Genomic DNA, 18,354 nt, shown 5'->3' on the forward strand with positions numbered 1-18,354 from the left:
AAGTTACAATGTTTGCCATTTAGTCTGCTCATGTCCGCTCTTGGGAAGTAGTGTGACCTGCGACATTCATAATAATAATAATCTAGATAAATGCAATAATGCATACAGCGGACTTTAAAAAATACCGGGGAAACGCGAGAAAATGAACCGTCACCAATCATCCACCATATATGGGAGACTACGGGATACTATACGCCATCCATTTGTCTCCACTATGTTCGTCTCCACCCACCCAATTCTTGAGAAATCCCGCAACAACTGTTTTCGCCAACCACCCAACAAGGATCACCACTGTCGTAAAGACAGGATGACAGTCGAGCACAACTGCGAGGAAATCGTTCAGTAAATGCGAATTGTAGAAAATATAGACAAAAACAAACCACGAAGTCCGAATCCAGTCGCCATTCCACCCAGAACATTCCTAACGACCCACTCACGATCTAGTTTGTCCTCATCCCATATCTCGAGGGCCCGTGAAACAAGATAGCTGCTGTAGTATGAAGGATCCCAATAGTATGGAGAGCCTCCAGGTTTAGACGCTGAAGGGCGCCATATCGTGAGCAAGAACAGAAGGAAAAGCTTCGTGAGGGAAGAGTAGAAAATTGTCAGAGGGATGAGCGAGAACCTAGGCTTGCAATTGAGGTATCCATTACCACTAGGAGCAAACTCTGAACCTCACTTGAACTGTTGTCGAACACCTGATATTTCTACTGGCGAGGTACTTCTCCTTGAGCGAATGAAATCTGAGAGTGCGAGTACAAAATACGATGCAAACATCACTCCTCCATGAAATGCAAACGTTTCTGCACGAGCTATCAGCATAACACTCAATAAAGAGAAACAAGCATGGCACCTATAATGCATCCAATGAGGATCCGGAGGAAGACAATGTTGGTTTCAACTGTCCACCGTGATACATCTGCAGATATCTGAGGATCTAATGACCATGAAAACGCCGACAGCCTTTGAACAAAAAGCAAAGCTGACTGAGATGTGCCCATCGAATAACTAAGATAAATGAGCCAGAGTATACAGTGGGACTCGTGGTCGATGAGTTCACGTACATGCATCGACAGTGATAAGCCCGCAAGCAAGCTTCAAAATGAGCCACCATCTGTCCTACAAGCCTAGTACTCAGCAACGATATCATCGACAGACTAATCACTCACTTTCTCCCTTTGTCGGTCTTTGGTAGCAGCCAGTGTGTGCTCACCTTCCCGACTTCCCTCCGAGTCAAGGTCAGTCTTACTCCCGAGCGCCTTTCGCGGCTCCGTCCCTCTATTATATATCAAATGTCTATACACTTCTCGCTTCAGTAGAATGAGGTCCAAGAGGAGCGTCAGAGAGTCGTGTTCGACATATGGATCTGCAAATTTCAGGCATTTGCTCTACCAGTGACTCTCGCGTTAGAATAAAACCAAAATGAGTAACATCGCGCACCAACGCATTGTTCAAGTCTCAGGTTGTATGCGGATTCATAAACTGTGTAGAGGTGCGATATGGGGTGAGTGCAGGTGATACAGATGGGCATGCTGGATTAGGAAAGTAACAAAGTTGTGATCAAGCCGTCTCGAGTTCTGAGATCTGATGTTTCGCTTTGACACCGAGACAATGGGTTATTTACAATCTAAGCATGTCCTACTTGCAAACTACAACTTTTTGACAGCCTGTTTTTGGGGTTTCCCCTTGACTCAGATGCTTGTATTGGTTTTGTTTGCAGATAATAAGAGGTGCACTGTCGGGATGCACTCACATCACGCTTTCAAACAAAAAGGTCACCACAGCCCGCTCTAACATTAATTCCAGAACTGCATCATGGCTATCGAGTACACCATCGGGTTGGTGAGCCCACATTCCCTGTGATCCAGATCAACGTCACTTATCTTTTCAAAAGGCACCATCTCCACCAACCCTGTTGAAGGACAAAATCATCTGCCTGTGGGACAGAGGTGACGGAGTACGCTGCCGCGACGTCCTCAAAGGTGACGCGCTATCCTTGCATCTCTGTAGCGTCCACGGGTGCCGGGGGGCTGAAGATGCCACCCTGACATGCTGGTGGGACGGCTGCGCACAACACATGGAGAAGTGCGCCCTTGTCAAGCACATCCAAGACATACATCTCGGTGTAACGTATCCATGCCGGCGATGCGGCGTGACGTTTTCAGGAAAAAGGAGCTTTGAGCTGCATTTGCTGGGTTGCCCACCCCCAAAGAAAAGAATCGAGGTAGAGCTATTTGAACGCACACTCGTCTTCGAACGATCGCTGTGAGTCGCTGGAGTGTTTTCGGGGATTCCTTGATTAGCCTGTTCACATGAAAGGAGGTTTATGTACACTTACTAGAATAAATCTGCAAGTAACCTCGCGCAAAGAAATTTAGAAAATCAGTATCAGCATGTGTGAGCGAGCTTGACTTGTTCAGTGGCTCTTCTCAGGTTTTATGTGTTCAGGTCACCGCAGATATGTCGAGTTACGAAGGACAGATGGCTTCTCAGCCCATCTTCTAGGTCGGCGTAATTCCCTCATGATGAAAGAGTCTTCCTGTAGATCAGTAAGAAGTGGGTCACTAAAACAGATAAGACCGACCCAGGAACACTTGCAAACGAACTGAACGGACCAGCCTCCCAGGTATGAATGGTAAGCTGTTTGCAAAGGGTTTGCGACCGTGCGGGCTTATACATGATCAATGATTCTTAAACGCGTTTTACCTTCGGTCCACGAGGCGAAATGTAAGAACACGCAGAGAATCATAGTGGTTCCCGTAGATATGAGAGCAATCATCCTCGGATATAGCGCACACATATGATGGCATGCTACTAAGATATGTCACACACCACTTACGCAAGGAAAGGAAACATCGCTTTCCTATCCCTTGGGTAATCGCTCCCAAACTCTTTCCTATATCCACGGTGTTTCTTGATGGCCCAGACATACATTTGATACGTCGAAATGACCAGGAAGATCCATGCTAGTGCGCGGACCATGATTTCAAAACAGAAGCATAAAAAACAGAGAGTAGCACATACCAGCGTAACTTCCTGTGAGAACCGCGATAACCAACCACCCAAGGAATTCGAAGAAGTAGTTAGGGAACGAGACGAGGTTGAAGCCGTACCCTCGAGGAATGGCGCGTTTGCGGCTTCCTGCAGGCCGGAGGGCACGGAGCTTGATGTGAGTAATAAGATTAGAGATTTCGGAGAACTAAAAGCAGGCAGGTATTAAGTATGCGTTACAATGCATGCCAAAATACCAAGACACGCACCAGCCAGATAGCAGCGCCTGCTTGAATGTACAGAGGATCATTGCGAACTGTGCCACGGATGTAGGGCGAGGCAGCACCATATACAGGACTGTAAATGCTGTACGCAAGGGCAAGGCCTCATATGGAGTCAGCTTGATTGCTGTCTCCCAATACACATAAACATACCACTTCCAAGGTGATAATGAGCAGAGCTAACAAACACGCGTCAGTCGGTCTACCAAAACAACAAGTATTCCAAAAACGCGTACTTCTTAAAGATATTCGTGAAGGGCATAGTCGCATGCGAAAAACGATGCACGAACAACGTTTCTAGCTCTCGTTTGGCGAAGTGCAGCATGACAAATGCTAACACATAGCTGATCACGCTTGAGTACATTGTTTAAACCAGGAAGTCATGCATTCAAATACCGTTGTAGCATGCTGTGCAGCACAGAACCACCATAAAACAGCTTGGGGAAGTAGTAAATCGCTGGGTGGATGAACAGTGGGCCAGCCTGAGGATGACACGTCAGTAGCTCGCAACTACGAATTGTACGAGACACTCACATATTCAACTAAGAATACAGTTTTCCAGCTCACTTGCGGGCCGAGGTCTTTTACAGACAACTCCCCGCCTTCTGCTACACCAGCAATCTTCAATGTAATATCATCGGCTAGAACATTCTTGGAATCCTTGAGGGTAATTTTTTGGCGTTCTAAGTAGAACTTGAAAATGTTTTCAGACGTCTGGATGTGTGGATAGGGAAAGACTTACTCTAGGATATTTTTCAGCTATCGCGCTCTTGACATCTGCAATAGTCGCGTCCTCGAGTTGCTTTCCTGAAAGTTCCACGACCATGGGGAGACCACGAGCCAGAGAAATTGGCTTCCCCGCTGCGGATACGTTTATGGAGACCATTGCGTATTATGAGTTTATAATGGTCCAGTACTAGTGTTAGTCTCTGATCAGGAAGCAGCCTCGGACGCGTCGGGAAGAAATCGGCATCTTTTAAGTTGCCGGCACGAAGGTATCGTTTAGCTACTCACCCACGCTTGCAACAAGTGGTAAGCAGAAACGATCCGGAACGTCTAGCAAGTAATCCTAAACATAAATTACGAATTAGATACAGATATGCATATATACTTGGCCTGGAATAGATGCCACAGCGAACACGATAATTGCTACTGTTTTCAGTTTTGCGAACGTTAAGTTAAGTTGAATTATTCTTCAAGTTTGATCAGTACGATATGTGATATCATCTTGTGTGCAGTAATTTACATACACCATAAAGGTGTCGCGGCCGCCAGTCCCTCGGCGATTCGGGTAAGTTATGTCCCTCGAATGCCTGGGAAACTTGTCTCTGTTCTGCCCAACAGTTTCCTGGAGAAAACAAGGCAAGATCACTGCAAGGGCATCACTCTTGGTGCGCACCTCCGAGTCCACTGACCTCATGCGAACCAAAACACGGGCGGTAAAGATCGAAACAGATGCGGGCAAATACTGTAAGCCGGTATAATGACATTCCTCATTGTACTGAATCTATGGGGTACAAAATGCTTCTGGGAGTCGGGGACGTACACGGAAGCGCTTTGACGAAAACAATCAATTGGAAACTTCAATACACTCTTCATCCCCCTTTTGGGAACTGTCACTCGACTCCTGGATATCTGCCCCTCCCCTCATTTCCTCTACAGGCGTCGCTCGCTTGCCTCCAAGGAACACGCGTCCACCAGGCGCATCCTCCAAAGACCTCACTATCACATCCTTCTCGAATAAATACTTGATGTCCTCCAACGCATACCCCTTCGTCTCAGGAAGGAAGAAATATGTCCACGCTGCCATGATCACGCAGCAGATGCCAAAGAGCAGGAATGTCCCGTACGTGATCTTCTCAAGCATGACCGGAGTCAAGCGTGATATCGTGAACGAGAACAGCCAGTTGATGCTGACCGCAACAGTGAGTGTGGCTGCGCGGACATTATTGGGTGCAACTTCGCTGGCCACGACCCACGGTAGAGGTCCCCAGCCGATACAATAAAATACTGCGTAGAGGTAGACGGCGATGATTGACACGTAACTCGCAGGTACAATAGTACTCTGCGGGTGGATGGCGCCGAAGGCGCCAATCCAGAGCATGGTTAAACCTTGCCCCACGGCGCCCACGAAGAGGCACAGCTTGCGACCCCAACTTTCCACAGCAAATGCCAGGGTAAGACCGACTGCGACGACTTTCACGAGACCGTATATTCCTGTTGCAAATAGGCCAGATGCTGTGCCAGTAATACCAAGTGCAGCAAAGATCTGCGGGCTGAAGTAGTTGACAGCGTTTGTACCAGTCCATTGCTGGAAGAAGGTAAGGATAGAGGGGATAAAGCAGCGGAGCGCGATTTGACGTGACTCTCCCATCATGCGGAACTGAGTAATTAAAGATGTTCGCTGCTTGCCGATGAAGTCCGCTTTGATCTCGTCGAGTGTAAGAAGAACAGCTTTATCATCGACTGACGCTCGAACAACATATGCAAGCGTCCTTGCGGCCTCATCGTAGCGGCCCCGCTCGACCAACCAACGGGGTGACTCTGGTTGTGGAATCATGAGGAGGATGAAGAGGACACCCGGAACAAGCTGAATCATGAAAGGCATACGCCACTGCATGTCGCTATATGGAATATTGATAGAAGCGCTGTAGTTCACCCAGACTGTGACAAATATTTTATCAATCCAAGGATACCTCATCTACAGATGAATACGTACAACTCAGCATCATACCAATATTGTCAGAGAATTGGACAAGGCCGGTACACCTTCCCCTGATGTGTCTGGGCATACACTCTGATATGTATGAGGGAGCCAGGGCGGATACCATGCCCACTCCGATACCAGCAAAGACGCGGCTAAAGTATAGTACTCGAAGAGCGACAGCCTGGCTGCTTCCGAGGCCAGCGACAGATTGAATCAGGCTTCCGATGGTATATATGACGCCCGAAGCAATTAGAGACCGTTTCCTCCCAAAGCGACTGGATGCCCAACTAGTCGATAGGGCACCGAAGCTGGTGATTTAAAAACAATATGATGAGTAGCAAAGCGTTCTATATTCTTAATGACGTACATGCATCCAGCCTGCATAATTGACACGATATTGCCATTGAAATTGGCTTGAGCAGATGCGGACAACTTATCGATACCAAAGTAGTGCTGGAAAGACGTAAGGGTTAAAATGCCACCCATGAGTCCGGTGTCCCAACCGAAGAAGATAGATCCCATAGATGCAGACAGGGCGAGGGTGTATGCATTGCGATGACGCGAACAATCTGCCAGTGCGTCTTTGAAACCCATGGTGGAAAGCAGATGGTGCGGGCAGTCGGAAGAGTGTGCGTTCCCGCATTTTTAGTTCTGCTCAACCCCATATCATGGGGCCCAGTGGCCCACTGCCACTAATGTCCGAATATGAAATCATCAATCACCTGGTCAGCCCATATTTACCACAGAAGCTATAATAAACATGAACTCAGGGGCGAGACTGTATTTGAGTCTCTCCGGGTATCGGTACGAACTTGCGAAAGGGCGCCAAGGAGTGCGAGTTCCTGGAGGTTGTCTCATGACTCTACACTAGTGGGATTAACATACTCACCCAATACTGTGAGATGAATTTCATTTTGATTCGTTTGCAAATCATGTCAATGTCGTCACATGCTTTGCTTGCCGGGACCCTGGCATTGGAGGGTGCTGGCAGTAGTGGTCAAGCTTATAAACCATTTCCAGCCGGCAAATTGACCGGCAATCAAAATCCCAGAATGACCCTTCTAGACTCTTTGCTCAGCTCAGCGTTTCGGGCCCATCAGGATGTTCTTCAAATCTTCTGTACATAGAGCTTCGACACTCTTTTCAACTGAGCTTTCACAAGTTCTACGAAAAAGTATGACGCCACTTCTTGTTGCGCTATTGCAATACTCCAAAGTCTAGCTTAACGTCACTTCACAGGATGCTTGTCCACTGCCGTGTCACCCGTCGAGCTGGCCCACGACGAACACATACCTGCAGATGGAAATCGGTCTCATAGACCACTCCTCATCCTACACGGGCTCTTGTCAGTCTCTTTCTCTGCTGTTCACTTCCATCACGTAGTCATAAAGCGGACAGCGGTTCGAAACGCAACTGGCAGTCTCTCTCCAAGGCGTTCATGCGCGACCTCAGCAGACCCGTATATACACTCGTCAGTGAGGCCCTCACCCTGCGCTATAGCATGACTAACCTGAGACCAGGATTTGCGAAACCACGGATCTTCACCACATGCTAGACCAATGACCTATTCTCACATGGCAGCGGACGTCTTTAGTTTCTGTCAGAAGCACTCATTGCGCAATATATCACTTATGGGACATTCTATGTGTGCTCTCTTCCAACAATCTGCTGTGTTCAAGTACTCATTCTATGTGAGGGGCGGCAAGGTCGCGATGGCCCTTGCATTGCATCCAGAACTACCCTCTACCTTACTCACAGACCTTATAGTGTCTGACATCGCTCCCGCCAGAGCCAAAGTCTCGCAGGATACCGTACAACACATACGTGCTATGGAAATAATACAGGCAGGCAACATCTCCACCAGAAAGGAAGCGGACGAAATAATGTCTGAGCACGAACAGGTGCCTTTCACCTCACTCGCAACTTCCCGTATACTCATGATGCCCTCTAGGATCCCAGCGTCCGATCATTTCTGCTTACAAATCTCGAGATTAACAAGGCAACGCCCGTGAAATTCAAGATCCCTGTCGACATTTTGAAAGAAGGCCGAGCAGAGATAGAATCTTTCCCTTATGCGCCTGGGGAACGATCCTGGGATGGTCGTGCCTTGATTATCAAGGGAAAGAAGAGCAAGTGCGTGCCAGCTATGCATAAAAATATACGCCACTGGGAGCCTGACTGCCTTGACAGATACATCAATCGTCACAACATACCTTTAATTGATCAATTTTTCCCACAGAATCAGCTGAAAGAGCTCGACACCGGACACTGGGGTAAGTACAATCACGATCATCTATTGCGAGTGTCCTAGATTAAGCTTTTGGTTTTGTCCAGTGCATGCTGAGTTGTAAGTCACCCTCGAGTACTACTCTATCTCTTATTAACGTCCTTCGAATTCGAGACCACATGAATACAGGAAGCTCGTCGTAAATTTTATCACACAATAAACATAGATCTAACTACAATCTACCAATATAAGACACCGTTTACGCCTGCGTGCGAGTTAAAACTGTTGGCCTACATGTCCTAGTTCGGGCAAAAGTCTTTAGAGGTTGAAAGTGACTCTACACTTCACTAGACCCGCTTCCCTCACCCCTTCTTGCACCGTTCCCGTCCGACAAAGGGTTCTCCGCACTACTCAGTACTACAGTAAGCGGATCTGGCGAGTCCTTCTCATGCGTGGACGCCTGTGTAGGATTCAAATCTTGGTAGTGCATCCTGCAATGGGAATCAGTATGTCTGAGCAAGCACGCAGATTTTACTTACCATTTCAACATGGCGTAGAAGGCAGATGCCAGTAGAGAGCCGAGGAAGGGTCCGACCCAGTACTACAAGGAGGCAAAGTTTAGGTGTGCGTCTATGAACAATATTTTTTGCTTACCACCCATTGGCGAGGGTAAGGAAATCCGGTGACAACAGCAGGCCCGAATGCACGTGCCGTATTCATAGCTGCACCCGTGTAAAAGACGGCCCATCTGTGCGATTTTAACCATATTGCTATATAGCGAGGTATGTACACAACTCACAGCTGTCCAACGAACAGTGTCAGGCCAATGCCAACCTGATGCATAATATTCAACATTATTCATGATGAGATATGTCAACCATCCGTACCGGTGCAAATGGAGTGACTTGAGATTTTTCAGCGGCGAGCATCAGAACGGCTAACACCAGCGCTGCCGTGAGGAACATTTCGATGAAAACGCCTTGAGCTGAATTAACTCCCTTTTGGAGGAACGTGCTATCGCAAGGAATAGAGTCTGTTAGGGTCGACAAAACCGATAGTCACAACGGCCACTCACTTGACAGCCAGCGGTCCAGGGGTCAGCGCAAGCAACAACGCCGATGCAACAATGCTTCCGACCAGCTGTGCGATGCAGAACAACACGAATCTTACAGGATTCATCACTCCCACGAGAAACAGTGCGAGTGTGATATTGGGGTTGAAGAGGCCACCGGTGATCCTGTAGAACAACCAAGCGGAGACTAGAAGGCTGAAACCCATGGATGTCGCGATGTACATCACATGTTCGATGGTGGTACCACTGGACTCGGCCTCGCCATTGGCCGCCTGAATACCTCCGAGCCCTAGGAGTAGAAAGAATGTTGTCCCGACGAACTCGAGTGCAGCAGCCTTGCAGTCCAACTTGAATGTGCTGAACATCCCAGGGGTAGAGTAACGAGACGGTGCCCTGGCGGCTGACATGGTTTGTTACGACGAAGAGGAGCAATTCGCCTCACTTATACCCCACCCGATGTGCGTGACATCACTATGATAGTACTCAAGACTTGCTCAAGACATTTCATTATAGACTGATCGATCGGTGGCAGTGTTCCGTCCCTTATTGGACCTACATCAATTCGCCTGCCGTGTCCCTTCTGAAGCTTGAAGACCGGTGACTTTTTGTATTTATTCTGCTGGTAATGATGAGCTTTTTGATCGCGCCCCTAACCATGATATGGTCCTTGAGAAAAGAATATTCAGTTACAAGGAGATACAGAATGAAGAAGACGAACAGACTTGCAGAAAATCATCGAAACTTTGAATTACTAAGTGCACTGTGCTATCCCACATGGAAAACGGGCACTATGATGCACCTGTTCTTCGTGACCAGACTTCGTTACGAGACGGCAGAGTACGGTGCGGCTAAACCTTGGCACCTTCCTAATTGCACAGGATAGTGGGGAAGTGTTGGAGGGATGGATGGTGAAGGCGTGGATCAGTTGGTAACTTCGGGCTTTTACTGGCAGTGTTAATCTCGTAATTCGGACAATCATCAGCTGGCAAATCTTCACCAACCTGCGATTTTCGAACCAGCTGCCCCCAATAAGTCAGTAAATCACGAAATCCAAAATTACAAAAGGAACCACCATTTTGGGACTAGAGGAGATCGCAACCTTGTACTTTGCATTTAATACGCCAACACCCAGCCTGATGATCCATTCGGGGCTAAGCTCTTTCTGATATCAGGACGAGGAGTTGCACATCCGCGCGGATGCTGGGAGTGGGTCATCAACTAGGGTCGGATTAATCTCTATCCTCAAGTTTGAGTTTCTGACTGGGTGAGCCCAGCAGGATGTACGTGAAAAAAGCAACTGACGGCGATGTACTATTGAACGTGTCTTCGCTGTGTCTCCAGGACCGAATGAGCTGACTAGAATCAATGCTTTCCAGGGTAGACGATGATGAAGAGTTGTAAATAGCATATCAGTACCGAGTGATGTCAGTCTTCGGGCATTGATCGCTCTGGCCTGTCATGCATGACGTATGTGGTCACATCCGAGCGCACGATCGTCGCCACGCAGTAATACCGCACTTGATGCGATGCTGAAGATAGGCATTCCTCGCGGGCGGATATGTGGATGCAGCCTTCCTGAACGAACAACGATAAACATGCGTACTGGACAAATGCAAAGCTTGTTTTGCGGGAAAAAAACGGTATCCGCACGGCCGAGTTTGTATGCTGTAAGTCGAACTGATCTTTTTCAACTTCAAGGTAGATATTATGTGCCCGATGGTCCTGTGCAATGAATAGTAGCTTACGGAACTTCAGGCGTTCGAAAAGAGATTCGAGTGGTTAAATTGACGCGGTGTGCGATATACATGGGTATCGGAGCAGTATCTGTGCTGTTGCCTCCAAAGCATACCTAACAGGTCAGAATAAAGCCGTGTTGCTTCGCATGCGAGACGATCCGAGCCGGCTAAGATACAATTGTTTGCTATTGCAAAACAATATAACCGGTCAGTCCGTATGTGCTAATGGAATTATGAAATGATATTGTTAACATTATCATCAACGAAAAGATAGAGCCACGCTGTTGACTGATGAAACGAAGTCGAAGACTGAAACTGTGTCATATCCCCATTACTGGGCGCCACTTCCGCTCCTTCGAATACCTGGCAGCGCTGCACCGGCAGCTAGAAGCGGTGTCGACGATATAGATGCACTTGGCGTGGTTACATCCCCGCTAATAATATCCTGTATAGCAGCCTCCAGTGCATCCACTCTATTTGACATTTGCATCACTGTGAGATGGTTCAATCTGTAGGTTCGATGAAAGGTCACAGGAGGTCGCAAACGCACTGTGATCAAGAATCTGAGACGACATAGTGTCAAATTGGGTATCTAGTTGTTCAAGTAAAGTTTCAACCTGTAAGAATTGTTAGTCGTCACTTGCCAGTCGGGAGGCTGCAGGAGCAGGAATCGGAAAACGCACAAAAGCTGTTAGCTCATGGGGGCTAGATATTTCACCAGGGTTGGTAGCAATGACATGCTTTGTGGGAGTCTTTGAGCCTGAAGCAGATGGTTGCGGTGAAGCTCTTGCCGGTGTTGATGCAGGAGTAACTTTTAGTGGGAGAGCAGTCGACGGCATTTGACAAGCACTGTGGAGTTATTCAATGCAGCACTTGGGCTACCGTAGTACGTGCAGCTCCAGGGTTGTATTATTACGTAACACCCCGGACTCGGACGTCTCCACGACCTATTCAATAAATATTCCGGCTCGAGTCCAACATCAATATTACCCGGCGTTGGTGTTTTTACGGGGCGTTTGATGAATGGCTCAATCGGATTATCAGTCATGGGGCTATCAGTACTCTTGGCATTTTATTGTCAAAAAAATTGTTGGAATATGATGCGAGCGCTAACGGATCTTCCGCGCTTTGTACATAATAATATGCAGTGCCCTACTTACAAACATTTATACGGTTATTTTCTATTAGCGAAGTTATAGTATAAATACCAGTACTAAGTATATACTAGTATACATGAGTGAAAAATACCCTGGTCGCTATGTAATTCCACAAAAATGCTATCATGATTGCCAGAAAAACTGTACAGTTACATGTCACCGCAGATGTCGGACCACTGTGACGATCCGTTCCCACCGGCCTATTTCAACATATTGGTCTTATTTCAAACCGGATCCGAATGAAAAATAAGGTAGTGCAACTGATTTCTGCTGACCATCATAATGTTTCATAACCAGTGCTTTGCCGGGGTATTGAATCCTCCCGGGAGTCCAACACATTTATGGAGCGTGGAGAAATCATGCTTCGTCCTGGAGCGACTCGGACGGTTGACTATTTCTGCAGCCTCTTGCTTGGTACAACTTATAAGTGCGTTTAACTCGTTTAAGAATCGAGTCGATTCCAGCCACCTAATAGCTCAGACACATTGTACGTTGAGACAATAGATCACGATCCAAGATGAGTACCATTCTTGTTCTGGCAATGTCATCCTGCCGCTTCCGATTGCACACGAATTCCATCGGTTCCGGAGCCAGGTGTTCGGTCTCTCTCGAACTCTAGTTTCATTAAATTCTAGAGCTTGATAGGTATTGCTGACCAGACTATCGATAAGCCAAATCAGCCGGCGCATCATGCATTTGTTCCCAATGACAGACTATGGGTATCATGGGCATGTCATTATGTACATACTAGCATCTTTAAGTACGTGGTTTATATTTGAGTCGTTTCATCTTGCCTTTACGCCTAACTTAAACCTGCCGCTATGACAGCTATGCAACACCGCGTTTTATTGAACGGCCTGAACTGTGATTCCCTTCAAAGCTTCCATCACTATAAATACCTAAAATGTTTCTGAGAAATCTGTCTCTGCACTTGTGTCTCCCCTGATTCCGTCCAGCCTGTCACTCATCTCGACATTCACGATACGACTACGATGAGTTCCATGCCCCCTACTGCAACATATACTAGCATCTGTTCTGACTTTGAGACTACAAGGTTTATCTTACCTGACCTTATCAGCGATTGTCACTATCCGCTACGGCTGAATCCTAACTGTTATCCAGTGTCTCGCGCTTCTGAGCAATGGCTTCTTGACGGAGCGCATCTTGCAGAGCCCAGAGTGACAAAATTTATGGGATTGCACGCAGGTGAACTCACTGCGGCCTGCTATCCCGATGCAGATGCTTTTCATCTCCGGGTCTGCTCGGATTTCATAAACTGGTTGTTCAATATGGATGACTGGCTGGATGAGTTTGATGCCGACGGTACGTGGGGAATGCGTGAATGTTGCATTTCTGCGTTTCGCGATCCGATCAACTCCCAGACGGAAAAACTCGCTGGAAAGATGTGCAAATCGTACGTCGGTTTACTCTATCACGAATCTTCACTGTAGATTAACTATTTGTATACTAGGTACTTCAGCCGCTTTATGCAGACCGGGGGACCCGGCTGCACTGAGCGATTCATCCACACAATGGACCTGTTTTTCATTGCTGCGGTGAAACAGGCGGAGGACCGTGCCACGGGACGTGTCCCTGATCTTGAATCCTACATCACCATGAGGCGAGACACGAGTGCCTGCAAGCCTTGCTTTGCCCTCATCGAATATGCAGCTCTGATTGATCTCCCCGACGAAGTAATGTCACATCCAGTTATCATGGCCATGGAGGAAGCAACCAACGACCTTGTTACTTGGTCCAACGTAATGTCCCATTATGTCGTCGAATACGAGAGTACTGCTAACATCATTGTTGACAGGATATCTTCTCTTACAACGTGGAGCAATCTCGCCATGACACACATAACATAGTTGTCGTGCTTATGCGCGAACAAGGTTTAAACCTACAAGGCGCTATTGACTACATTGACCGGATGTGCAAGGGTTCCATCCAGCGCTTTGAAGACAACCGTGATATCCTCCCCTCATGGGGAGAACAGCTTGACAAGCAGGTGGCTATCTATATCGAAGGGCTACAGAACTGGATGGTTGGTTCGTTGCACTGGTCCTTCGATACCACCCGTTATTTTGGGAAGAATGGGCACACCATCAAACAAGACCGAATCATCGAATTACTTCCCAAAAGGCCCTTGTAGAATTGACTCCTATTGCGTCGGTTTCTCTAGGTGAGATCTTTTTGACCTCTTTCGCTGCACATATCTGACTGCGATATATATAAGAATTCTAGATCATCTACTTCTCATGTACTATAACACTAGATGTCTTACTTCGGATCTATGATACTCTTTCATCCTGCCTACCTACCTTGCTCAAAATGTTTTGGATCTTCGAAGTTCTATGGGTTTTCTGGTTCTCATGCGGTGCCTTGCAGTTTGATATGTTTTGTACCTACCCTTATGTGGTTTTGTACTACTACTCATGCGTAACCATGTATGTAGAATAATCTGATATGGTTGTGCAAATAGAAGTTGTTTGTGGATGCCTACAGTCGGCGGGTACTGGTAGCACCGCTCTTCTTCTTCTTCTACTTTCTCGTCTAGTAACCAGGCCTCAGGGCTCGCCGCAGTGATCAATTACATGTTGCTTCGCTCTTCTCTGCTCGGTGCCTCCGACACCATCAACGTTCTCAGGGGTTACTTCATCTAAATTAGTCTAAGGCACCATCAATAACACGACACCTCGCGAAGTCAGACCCAAATGACGCACCCTCCCACGATCAGCACCTGCCTCAATTAACATTACCGCAACCTGGGCATGAGCCGACTCCATAGCGAGATGAAGGGGTGTATTGCCTGAGAATAGCGCCTTGATCTAATCTGCTCAATGAACGTGATGATGATAAACCCACCTATCCGGTCGCCCGTGTTCAGCCGTAGTTTGACAGTTGTTGAGCCTTCAGGAGGACTGAGCAGGAGTGCAACGAATCCCGTAGATCCTGTCGTTGCTGCTCGATGCCTAAGAGAGCTTGAGTGAATAAGTTTATGGCGTGCAAGCGTTATCGATCTCACAAGGGCGTCTGGTTCGCCTTATCTTTGGCGTTTATCTGGTTGTCACTCATTTTATGGTTGCAAAGTATTCTCGATGGATTCACATACGTCTGCTCCTCTTTCAATCAGGAACCTCCCGATCTGTCGATGTAGACGCCATTAGCACATGCACGCTTATAATACCAACGCCCACGTACGTCAATGCGAGACTTTGATGCCGCGTAGTGTCTGAGCAGCACATGTCAAACCAGTAGTAGAGACGATCTCCAGCAGGAACATTACTAACAGAGGAGTAATTCCCTTGTCGTTCTTTCTGTTTACTTCAGCCCCAGCACCCACTAGCTCTCGAACGACATCTTCATGACCTGCGCTTACTGGACTCGAAGAGTATGAGTTCACATTATGCACATATAGTGTTCAACAAATCATACCAGCTATGTGCAAGGCTGTCCATCCACTCTCATCCACGTTGTCGATTCCATCTGAGTTCTTCGCAATGAGATAGCACGCAATTTCGGTCGAGCCGCTCGATGCGGCCCAATGCAGCGGGGTCCTACCATCCTGGGGTACATGCATCAGGCGGTCTAATAAAACTTGTGAAGGCATGCTCACGTCATCGACAGCATTCACAAGCTTTGGATTCTCTTCTGTCAACGCACGGACAAGGGCAGGTTGATCTAGAAGATGGGAAGTCAGGCCATCAGATGTGAATAAGGAGACACCGCAAAAGCGCACTTTTTTGGGCGGCGGCATGAATGGATAAAGACATCTTAATCGCTCAGGCGGTGGTGAAGCAGAACCAAGCTTTGATATGATTACGCGGCTTACTGAGCTAACTCCTAACCCTATGCTATGGTCACGAGGATATATCTAGCGCATCCACTTATCAGATTGTGCTCGCCAACGCATTATCATGACATAGAAAAAGTCGGGTATTTCTTTATGGTATGTACGTCCAGGAAGCAAGGGGAACATGTGTAAGTACGGATCTCGTGTTGCATCCCATACATGTTACTAGTTGTGTAGGTGACGTACTTCATCGCTACATCTCCCGTGCACATATAATCAAGGAAAAAGGACGACGTTCGGCACTACTAGCTTTAAACCCTTGCCATTCATATACGATCAACCCAACAGACCGTTCCAAGGATCCATAGGGAATACACATCAATGTGAAAGGCTAACGACTTCATGCGTACAGTGTATCCCAGTCTTTGTTGGTGATATTGTCATCTCCCGTAACCTCTGTATTTGGAAGCGATGTTTTTTTTACAGATCGAGAACACCTGAGGCGGCCTGTTCAAAACGTTAAGAAGTTTACAAATGCATAGTTAGGTCATACGTCACCTATGGTCGTGAAACCGATGTTGGCGGAAAGGTCGGAGATTGCCAGCATTGAAATGGGCGGTCACCGGTCACGAACGAGGCAGATTTGGATGCGTCGCAAGTGCAAAAAATCGAGGCGGTGCTCGTGCGTTGTTCCAGGATTTCTGCTTTGCGGCCTGTCCATGTTGCTTGCGTTGCTTTCACTGCTAGCAAGGACTACGACGAACGAACGTGAAGACCCGTATCGCTGCGCTGACAGATGAGTGCCAATTCCGTTGAAAACAAGACAGACGCCGAGTCTCAAGACAAATTGGAAGTAAGCTTTCGAGAGTTGCAATATGGGCTGGCTTCATGGACGACAAATGTACAGTGTCGCAGTGATTTTGATTTGCCACATTCGAAGTTCGGATAGATTTTTTGGATTGGCACGGGCGCAATGAGTGCTGAGTGACCCTTTTACCAGTAATCTTCTGGAAGACCATCGACCCTTTGGCACACGTTGCAACTCTGCAAGCGATCAAACTTTGAAACATGAGTGGTACCTGCCGAGCCGCCCAATACCCCCAAGTTCCAGCCCCTCCGTTTGAGATCTTCAATTGAGCTACCTTGTTGGATCTCGATGCTGGAAATGACCTATGACGATCTCATCACTATTGCTGGAAGTCCTTGCTGATTATGCCTCGCGGTTCCAGGGTCATTAACGCGACTGCACGAGAGTGCTCCGATTTGCGTCCTTTGGGATTTGCTGATGATCGTGATCGATCACTTTTCTTCCAGTCTGTAGTAGCCTAGTACGGCTAATAAGAAAGAAAACGAATGTAAAAGGTGGATGGTTTGACGTACAAAGGTAGGTTCCAAAGCAGCTTCTAGCCATCCTGACATCGTAGGGACGATGAGTTACTTTTCTAACGAATTCAGAGACTCGACTGTTTGTCGCAAGGTGAAGTTTTGAAGCCTGTTTCCTTCATTGCAGAGAGCGTTTTGCTAACGCAGTATTCGGAACGACAATATTGTAGTGCAGCTTTGCGAATGGGTGTGTGGAGTCCATTGTGGCTATGCTGGGTTGTCTTTCTTTGCGACATCTGAGCTGAACGTTCTAGACTATCCAGAGTCCCGTTGATTTAATCGTCCTGATGGCCAAGCGAGGATTTCGAAACGAGTCGTACACCTCAAGAACAGAAAATACCGTTGCATGGAACATTGGAAGCTGTAGTATTAGCATTGGACGTCAATTTTACCGAAATTTTACCACGCCTTACATATGACAGGACCAGTTGCATTGCATCTGACTCTTGGGCTTCATCTCAAGCTGGCGTCCTTTGGCTTCCGGGTGTGCTTTGTTTCCGCAGCTGGCCCTTGGCCGGGTGGAGGTCGTCATAGAAGCTACGTACCCAATTCTGACCATATTGGCACGTTTGGCCATCGTCCTCTTGACTGAGTCATACTTTGGCAGCGGAAATTCGATGGTCTTGTTATTCTGCACGTGTACTCGGCCGGGGATATTGATACTGATGGACGGCACGCTTTGTTGAAGGCCAAGGCCACTGGCAACTGGCTCGTATTCGATGGACATGGTTCTGTTTACCAACCAACGAAAATTTTACCGTCCAGGCGCTGGCACCCCGCCAGCCCACGAGGCCAGAGTCCCTACCAACTGGTATTGGGACAACTGGAACGATGACCCTCCTGGCAGGTCGTCCAGAACACTTATATACTACGGTGGGCTTCGCAATCATTCATCGGTCCCTCAGATACTCTAGTCTGCAAGCATAACTATCGCAATCGCCGCGTCATTACTATCATGTCAGGCTTTCACCACTTCCAGACCAACGGAGTATCTGACCCGGTACCTG

At 47.5% G+C, this 18,354-nt stretch overlaps 10 protein-coding genes across 10 annotated transcripts; 2 read left to right on the forward strand and 8 right to left on the reverse strand.

The window, feature by feature from the left end:
- Positions 1-31: 31 nt before the first annotated feature.
- Positions 32-1,596, reverse strand: HD556DRAFT_1266733 (Arv1-like family-domain-containing protein). Its single transcript, XM_041299117.1, has 8 exons — positions 1,445-1,596; positions 1,170-1,388; positions 1,065-1,119; positions 988-1,008; positions 854-937; positions 680-803; positions 381-625; positions 32-324 (listed from the first exon to the last, which is right to left on the reverse strand). Exons 1-8 carry the CDS (start codon positions 1,529-1,531, stop codon positions 179-181), a joined length of 981 nt encoding a protein of 326 aa, XP_041163156.1. The 5' UTR covers positions 1,532-1,596; the 3' UTR covers positions 32-178.
- Positions 1,590-2,418, reverse strand: HD556DRAFT_1350726 (uncharacterized protein). The gene is made up of 3 exons (XM_041302358.1): positions 2,339-2,418; positions 1,896-2,273; positions 1,590-1,839 (listed from the first exon to the last, which is right to left on the reverse strand). The coding sequence occupies exons 2-3, from the start codon at positions 2,113-2,115 to the stop codon at positions 1,820-1,822; spliced, it is 240 nt and encodes a 79-aa protein (XP_041163157.1). The 5' UTR covers positions 2,116-2,273; positions 2,339-2,418; the 3' UTR covers positions 1,590-1,819.
- Positions 2,419-2,696: 278 nt separating this feature from the next.
- On the reverse strand, positions 2,697-4,229 carry HD556DRAFT_1350728 (3-oxo-5-alpha-steroid 4-dehydrogenase-domain-containing protein). Its single transcript, XM_041302359.1, has 8 exons — positions 4,015-4,229; positions 3,807-3,965; positions 3,669-3,754; positions 3,509-3,616; positions 3,426-3,451; positions 3,261-3,376; positions 3,025-3,199; positions 2,697-2,966 (listed from the first exon to the last, which is right to left on the reverse strand). The coding sequence occupies exons 1-8, from the start codon at positions 4,156-4,158 to the stop codon at positions 2,836-2,838; spliced, it is 945 nt and encodes a 314-aa protein (XP_041163158.1). The 5' UTR covers positions 4,159-4,229; the 3' UTR covers positions 2,697-2,835.
- A 613-nt stretch (positions 4,230-4,842) lies between these two features.
- On the reverse strand, positions 4,843-6,573 carry HD556DRAFT_1232416 (general substrate transporter; the record flags this gene model as incomplete). The annotated part of the gene is made up of 3 exons (XM_041297507.1): positions 4,843-5,936; positions 5,992-6,287; positions 6,347-6,573. The coding sequence occupies 3 exons, from the start codon at positions 6,571-6,573 to the stop codon at positions 4,843-4,845; spliced, it is 1,617 nt and encodes a 538-aa protein (XP_041163159.1).
- A 404-nt stretch (positions 6,574-6,977) lies between these two features.
- Positions 6,978-8,489, forward strand: HD556DRAFT_1350743 (alpha beta-hydrolase). The gene is made up of 9 exons (XM_041302360.1): positions 6,978-7,153; positions 7,219-7,324; positions 7,378-7,450; positions 7,500-7,624; positions 7,676-7,880; positions 7,931-8,112; positions 8,170-8,252; positions 8,314-8,326; positions 8,381-8,489. Exons 1-9 carry the CDS (start codon positions 7,081-7,083, stop codon positions 8,424-8,426), a joined length of 906 nt encoding a protein of 301 aa, XP_041163160.1. The 5' UTR covers positions 6,978-7,080; the 3' UTR covers positions 8,427-8,489.
- Positions 8,490-9,892, reverse strand: HD556DRAFT_1350746 (aquaporin-like protein). Its single transcript, XM_041302361.1, has 6 exons — positions 9,282-9,892; positions 9,094-9,220; positions 9,006-9,040; positions 8,861-8,954; positions 8,746-8,807; positions 8,490-8,697 (listed from the first exon to the last, which is right to left on the reverse strand). The coding sequence occupies exons 1-6, from the start codon at positions 9,683-9,685 to the stop codon at positions 8,544-8,546; spliced, it is 876 nt and encodes a 291-aa protein (XP_041163161.1). The 5' UTR covers positions 9,686-9,892; the 3' UTR covers positions 8,490-8,543.
- A 1,152-nt stretch (positions 9,893-11,044) lies between these two features.
- Positions 11,045-11,929, reverse strand: HD556DRAFT_1350749 (uncharacterized protein). Its single transcript, XM_041302362.1, has 3 exons — positions 11,698-11,929; positions 11,565-11,631; positions 11,045-11,506 (listed from the first exon to the last, which is right to left on the reverse strand). The coding sequence occupies exons 1-3, from the start codon at positions 11,851-11,853 to the stop codon at positions 11,346-11,348; spliced, it is 384 nt and encodes a 127-aa protein (XP_041163162.1). The 5' UTR covers positions 11,854-11,929; the 3' UTR covers positions 11,045-11,345.
- A 1,243-nt stretch (positions 11,930-13,172) lies between these two features.
- On the forward strand, positions 13,173-14,323 carry HD556DRAFT_1232319 (isoprenoid synthase domain-containing protein; the record flags this gene model as incomplete). Its single annotated transcript, XM_041297502.1, has 3 exons — positions 13,173-13,585; positions 13,643-13,931; positions 13,988-14,323. The coding sequence occupies 3 exons, from the start codon at positions 13,173-13,175 to the stop codon at positions 14,321-14,323; spliced, it is 1,038 nt and encodes a 345-aa protein (XP_041163163.1).
- A 353-nt stretch (positions 14,324-14,676) lies between these two features.
- Positions 14,677-15,411, reverse strand: HD556DRAFT_1461723 (ankyrin repeat-containing domain protein; the record flags this gene model as incomplete). Its single annotated transcript, XM_041308265.1, has 6 exons — positions 14,677-14,840; positions 14,895-14,980; positions 15,037-15,143; positions 15,197-15,231; positions 15,284-15,316; positions 15,373-15,411. Coding segments are annotated over 6 exons (402 nt in total), but the record flags the coding sequence as incomplete, so codon positions are not given.
- Positions 15,412-15,460: 49 nt separating this feature from the next.
- HD556DRAFT_1187952 (uncharacterized protein) lies at positions 15,461-15,706 on the reverse strand (the record flags this gene model as incomplete). The annotated part of the gene is made up of 2 exons (XM_041296115.1): positions 15,461-15,549; positions 15,607-15,706. Coding segments are annotated over 2 exons (189 nt in total), but the record flags the coding sequence as incomplete, so codon positions are not given.
- Positions 15,707-18,354: the final 2,648 nt, after the last annotated feature.

This window comes from Suillus plorans (assembly GCF_016647745.1).
Source record: "Suillus plorans strain S12 chromosome Unknown HD556scaffold_13, whole genome shotgun sequence".
Classification (NCBI taxonomy): domain Eukaryota; kingdom Fungi; phylum Basidiomycota; class Agaricomycetes; order Boletales; family Suillaceae; genus Suillus; species Suillus plorans.